At 45.3% G+C, this 6,545-nt stretch overlaps 2 protein-coding genes across 2 annotated transcripts; one reads left to right on the top strand and one right to left on the bottom strand.

Annotated features, from left to right (window-relative positions):
* Positions 1–18: 18 nt before the first annotated feature.
* Positions 19–2,723, bottom strand: CSUI_010014 (phospholipase carboxylesterase; the record flags this gene model as incomplete). The annotated part of the gene is made up of 1 exon (XM_068070121.1): positions 19–2,723. A coding segment is annotated over exon 1 (1,506 nt), but the record flags the coding sequence as incomplete, so codon positions are not given.
* On the top strand, positions 1,314–6,545 carry CSUI_010013 (uncharacterized protein; the record flags this gene model as incomplete). The annotated part of the gene is made up of 2 exons (XM_068070120.1): positions 1,314–4,547; positions 5,593–6,545. Coding segments are annotated over exons 1-2 (1,309 nt in total), but the record flags the coding sequence as incomplete, so codon positions are not given.

Genomic DNA, 6,545 nt, shown 5'->3' with positions numbered 1-6,545 from the left:
GCCTTTCTAAAAGTCATTTTACTACTTAGAGGTAGCCATGTGGATAGAGCTATGATCCCTCCAAGTCGATACTTCGATTGCAGTCCTACAAGATAAGCCATCGCCCCACCCTGTGAGAAGCCTCCTAAGAGAATTCTTTCAGGTGGAACTCCCGCTTCTTCAACTTCTTTCCGGAGAATCTCGTCGATCCTCTCTTTCGTTTGAAGGTAGCTAGTTCGATCTTCCGGAGCATCCCGCGTTAAAGCAAAGATATCGCCCCAGGCAGGCATCGGCATACCCCCATTGAGAGAAATTGGACGTATAGGAGCGGTGGGAAGAATAATGCGCAAAGACATAAAACAAGGAAGAGTAGAGAGAAGAGGGAGAACGTCTCGCCAGCCTGCCGCTGTATCGCCTAAACCGTGCAAAAAGATGACTGTAGAAAGACAAGGATCGCGAGAGGAAGAAGAAGAGGGAGGAAAGATATGCAGGCCTTCGCCTCCATGGCCGTCTCCACGCTGAAAGGTCGCAGGAGGAGAAGCCATTCTTAAGGAGGGAGGAGGCAAAGAAGAAGAAGAAGGGAGAGAGGACGTCGAAGATGGAGGAGAAGAAGAGAAAGATACAGAAGAAGGATGGCGAGAAAAGGAAGAAGGCTGGGGAGAAGAAGAAGTTGGGAAAGAAGAAGAAGATGGCTCTTTAGAGAATGAAGAAGAAGATAAAGAGGAGAAAGAAAAGGGACGGCGAGAGAAGTAGTAGGAGTTGGAGGAGAGGAATGAAGAACGAAAGGTCGACGGAGAAAGACGACTAGAGATATGACGGGATGAAAGAAGAGAAGAAGAAAAGAAGAGAGATGAAGATGGAGAGGCAAAGTGAGAAGAAGAAGAAGAGAGATGTCGGTTCGAGGGAGAGGGATGGGAGAGACGAAGGGAGGGAGCGAAGTGGTAGCGAAGGCTTGAAAGACGGGAGGGGGGGGAAGGTGAGAAGATGGGAGGAGAAGAAAGACAGGAGAAAGATAAGAAAGAAGGTGACAGAGAAAGAGGCTTCTCTTCACACGTCGGAACTAGAGATTCTTGGAAAGAGCCATTCAAGACAGGCGAAGAAAGAGAGAAAGATGCGGGAGGAGTTAACGAGCAAGAAGAGGAAGGAAGAAGAAAGAAAGCCGCCAAGAGAAATGAGAGAGAAAGATTTCCTTGTGAAAAGGGTCGATGGAGAGAACGCCAGGAGGAGTCTCCAAGCCCGGAAGAACTCGAAAGATATTTAGGAGACCCCAAAAAGAGAGAAAGAGAAGATGAAGACGGCTGTGGGCCATACGAAAGATGATCCATACAGGAAGGAAGAAGAAAAGAAAAAGAAGAAGACAACGACCCGCGGCAAAGAGGAGAGTTTTCTCTCTTCTTCTCAGGAGTTCGGGTGGAATTTAGGCACCGATAGAGGGGTAGGAAGGATGGAGGAGAGAAGAAAGGGGAGACTACAGAAAGAAACGAAGAAGCTTTTCCGGAGAAGATGGATGAAAAGAAAAACTCCCTGAGCAAAGACGAGGAACACATGGAGATAAATCGCCAAAGAAGCAAGAGAAAAGACACCCGAAAGAGAGAGAGAGAGAGAGAGAGACGGTAGGGAGAAGACTTCTCTCTATCTTGTGGTACCTCCCTGACTTTCCGAGAGCCTTCCTCTTTCCTTTGATCCACACACCCCCCCCCGGGATGAAAAGTCGCTCTGCTCTATCGTAGGTCTAAATCCTTCCTCTTTGTGGATGAAACCAGGAAGAGAAAGAAAAAGAAGACCGAGAAGAAGGCCAGAAAAGAAAAGAAAAGAAAGAAAAGACACACGGAGGCCTGACTGACTTGGGGAGCCAACCTACCCGGAGAGACCCACCGCACAGCAACGGACTGCGGGAAGGATAGAAAGAATTGAATGAAGGAGAAAAAACTCGAGAAGAATTTCCTCTTTATACAATCTCCAAACACCCCGATTTCTTTAGGAGAAGACAGAGAGAGACATATCTCGTTAAAAGAAATCCAGAGAGTTCAGTGTGCATACCTTATCTCTGAGCACCCCCCACTCTCCTCCTCTTCCTGCTATGACAACTCCTCGTCCTCCCCTTCCTCCTCCTATTACACTTCCTCTTCTTCTTTTTGATCCACCGACCAGCTAGATTCACCTCTCCTTTCTTCCACCCTGCCAATCCCCTCTTTCTCTTGCTGTGGTCTTTTCTTTCTTTCTCTACATCGGTGGACGGTCACCTGAGACTGGCTGCGAGAGAGCCGAGAAGCAAATGACTGAGAAAGAAGAAAGAACTACGCATGGGAATGGGGTGATGCTTGAAGCATAGATGAAACAGAAGAAGCCCTAGTAGCTTTTCAACAATGCGGTAAGGAGAGTGGCGAAAGAAGGCTGAGGGAATTGATGCGGAAGAAGAAGTAAGAAAGGAAAGAAGCAGAGAAAAGATGCTTTTCTAGCTGACTTACTCAGGCGGATGGCTGCGTGTGTGGAGTAGAAATCTAAGCAATTAGAGAAAAAAGTCTTTTCCTTGTCAAAGGACGGAAGATCGATAGGGGGTATGTATCGCACTCCTCCGCCTCCTCCTCCTCGACCAGACAAGGTTGTCCAGGGTGGTGCTGCGTGAAAGAAGCAAGCCCCCCAAGAAATCTGGAAGAAGAAAGAGCAGGAGTTGCTTTCCTTCTTTTCTTTGTTTTAACGAATGTCAGTGGATCATGAACCCCCGAGACAGAGAGCTATCTCTCCTCAGAGAAAAAAGAAGAGGAGAGGGGAGCCAGCCGCTAGAAATTAAACGATGTCTTCTGTTAAGAGACACACCGCCACCACCGAAAGAGAGACAAGGACGGTCTCTTTTCACCCTTTCTCTTCATATTGATTGAACAGTCAAATCTTTCTCTTTTTGCAAGAATCTTTTCTTCTTCATTCTCTCCTGACTTCTCTACAATGGCTGTATGTTCTTCTGGGTCCCTAGGCAAAAATTCTAAAGTGAAAAGTAACGAAAGAGAAACGAGCAGAGACATTGCTTACTCGAATATAAGCCGGGAACGAACGATAAGGAATCTATGTATGTACGCCAACATGAGTTTTTATGAATGAGCTTGGAGAGATTAGGAAGTAAAGAAGCCCAAGAAACCTTTTACCATCTCTCACTTTCCACCTTTTTCTGTTTCTTTCTTTCTCATCCCGTTGGAAGAGAGAGTCTCCTCTCTTCTCAACTAGCTAACGAACTCCTAAATGAAGAGCGAAGCATCCCGACGACCGCGTCAATCTCCCCCCGTTCCTTTTCTTTTCTCTAGGATTCGTCCGCATGTCGACTTTCCTTTTCATCTCGTCTCCTTTCTTCTCCCTCCTTGCATTTCTCCTTCTTTCTTTGTTTGAGAATCGTAACTCTTTTCTCCTCTCTCTCTCTTTCGCTGTCTCTTCTTTCTCCCTCTTTTCGATCAGCTCCTGGGTGTGTATTCTACCACTACTACTCCAAGAAGAAGAAGAGCTCTCGGCTTTTCTTTTCCACGGAGAGACGAAAAGAAAAGAAAAGCCCCGGCAACTCATGCAAACATTAGAAGGAGAGGAGAGAAGAAGAAGAAGAGTGAATGAGAAATCCCTTTAGATACTTTTTGCTTCTTCTTTCGTTTTCTGTCGGATCGTCATGCCGAGCTTCCTTCCTTCCTGTTTCTTTCTTTCTCTTTCTCTCTCTCAATCTTAGTTAGAAGAGAAGAAGAGGAAAGAAGTCTTTTAGTCTCTTTTTTCCTCTCCACGTGTAGCTGAAAAGTCGACGGTTTAGTTTATCTCTTCTTTTATCCTCCTCCCTGACTGGGAAGGTCATGAGGAATCGATGCCCGCAATCTTCTCTCTCTCCCCCCTCTCTCTTCACCGCCCCAAATTATCTGACAGCCTCATCTATCGATCTACCTTTGGTGTGTCTTTCTTTGGTCTATCTTTATCTATCTATTTATCTCTAATGAAGAAGAAGAGAACAGCGAGAGACCACTCCTCCTCATTAGGGTATTTTCTCCACCCTATCTTTTCTTTGGTCCTGCCGCAGAATGGCTTAATGAATGAATGAATGAAGGGTTCGCATAAGGCATAGCAGACTTGTAGACCCTCCTTTCTCCCTTGTAAGAAAGAAGATCCCATGCTTCCTTTCTTCTTTTCTTTCGAAGAACGCATCTCGTTCTATCCATCTTCTCTTCTTTCTCCTCTCTTTTCAACACTATGGAGCTAGAAGGCACCAGGGGAGAGACAGGAGAAAAGTCAAGAGCAAGGAATCTTTCTTCTTTCTCTTCTTCTTCTTCTTTTGCGGGGGTGTCTCCTTCCGCCTCTTCGTCGCCTCCTTCCACAGAGACCATGCCTTTTTCTGCAGAGAAAACTCCAGATAATGAAGAGATGGCTGAACAACCTAAAGGAGAAGAGAAAGATGGAGAGAGCGAAGAAGAAGAAGAAAAAGGCTCTTCTTCTCTTCTCGGGCCTTCATCTCCTTCCTTTTTCTGTCAGGTCGTCTTCCCCCCAGATGTCGCTACACCCCGATCTCTCTCCGGCCTCGATGATCTTCTCTACTCCGAACCCGAAAAGTAAGCTTTCTCTTTTCTTCTTCGTCTTTGTCTCTCCTTTCTTTTCTTTTCCTCTTCTTCTCCTCTCCGCAGGTACATTTTTGTGCAACATTTTCTTCTTCGGTCCTCATGGGTTTCTTTGCTTTAGGAAAAATAGACATCGTCAGTTGAGTGTATGTACACCCCACAGGGGGGAGAGGAGGAAAAAAAAAAACTTCCCACCCCCTTCTCGATGTTCGTGGATCCCTCGAGCGACAGACAAAAGAAGTCATCTCCACTTATCAATTCTATATGCATACACATATATATATATATATATACATCACGTATACATATCTATATTTATATACATACTCTACATATATATATATATATACGCACAACATACACATGTATATATATATATATATATGTATATATGTATATATTATATATAGGTAGATAGATGAATATCTAGGACATTCAGGAGTTTTGTTCCTCGAGCTCTTGGCTTTCCTTCGGGGTAGCTGTGAGAAGCGAACGAAATCTATTAGTGTCGATCCTCTTTTTCTTCTTCCTTTTCTTCTTCTTCGTCTTGTCAACTACTGATAGATCTATCGCATAAACCTCTTTTCTTTCTTGCATCCTTTCTGTATCTTTTGGAGGAGCGAGTTAAGAAAGACCAAAGGATTTCTCACACGCTCTCTTCCATTCCGTGGTCCCCTAGACCTTACCTTCTTCAGTAGGCAAAAGGCTCTTCCATACATGGAGATGAAGACATACATCTACTGCTCTATCTTTATCTATCGTCTATCTCTTCCCCCTTCTATCTGTCTACCTATAGCGTACCTGTCTAACTGTTTCAAATCTATATCTATCTATCTATCTTTAATCTGTAGATCTATGTCCGACTTTTCTTTCTATTTTGTCTCTTGGTCCTTTCTATCTCTTCTTGCTCGCGTTTCTTCTTCCTCTTCCTCTTCGCACTCTTCATTTTCTTTCCTCTTGTTTGTTCCACTTCATATCTTTCTCTCTCTCCTCTCTTCTCTTTCTCCCCCCCTGTCTTTCTTCTTCTTTCGTTCTTCAGAGTGTCTTTCTTAAGAGATTTATACACGCATTACCAGAAGAAGGTTATTCTCTCACGGGAGCGTCCCTTTGCGATTTACGGCCCTGGACTTCTATCCAATTGTCTGCCGCACCAGCACAAGTTCTTCTCTTTCTGTCAGCCTCTCCCCCCTCTCTCCAACTTGCCTTCTCCTTATCAGTATCAAACCTTTTCTCTTTCTCAGCTTCTTCAATCCTCTTTCTCTGATCCACCTTCCTCGACAAATCTCCTCTCTCCAAATGCATCTTCTTCTTCTGCGCAGGGCGAGGTCGCCTCTTCTATCGCGGCCGGCACCTCTTCTTCTCTCTCGTTGTCTCGCGCGGGTGGAGAGAACGAGAGCTCAAGGAGTAGTAGTAGCAGTACAAGTGAACTGTCAAAGAAGACGGCGTCTTTCTTTGCTGAATTAGACGAGGACTTTTCAAGCAAGATGAAAATTTCGCAAGATTCTCAGATCCCCCCGGGGAAGATCGGAGACGAAAAGAAAGGTGCTTCTTCTTCTACTTCTAGTTCGAAGTTAGCGCACAGTAAGAATTATGCTAAGACCGTTGCGGGATGTTTAGCCGCCTTTCTCATCTGCTCGCCTCCTGCGAATGCGGTCCGGCCTTACGTCTTTCGTAGGTGGGACGGTCGTATAAGGAGTTCCTCGAATCCTTCCATGGGTCTAGGAAGTAGGCAAGAGCGTCCCCATTCTTCTTCGTCGTATCATTTTCATTATAATTCCTCCCTCGCAAGGGGGGGAGGGATGACGACCGCCACTCCTGGAGGAGGAGGCGTAATTATGTCGAGTGGTGCAGCAGGTGTCTCTTCTTCTTCTTTATCTGTCTCTTCCTCTCAAAAGAGAAGGGGGTATTATTCTCACCCTCATGCTTATGGCTCACAGCAGACTCCTCATTCTTCTTCTCATTCTCAGCGTCTTCTTTCTTCGTCTTCTTCTT

The sequence above is a fragment of the Cystoisospora suis genome (assembly GCF_002600585.1).
Source record: "Cystoisospora suis strain Wien I chromosome Unknown contig_6537, whole genome shotgun sequence".
NCBI lineage: Eukaryota > Apicomplexa > Conoidasida > Eucoccidiorida > Sarcocystidae > Cystoisospora > Cystoisospora suis.
The sequence above is the reverse complement of the archived record's forward strand: the minus strand, read 5'-3'. Positions and strand labels throughout refer to the sequence as shown.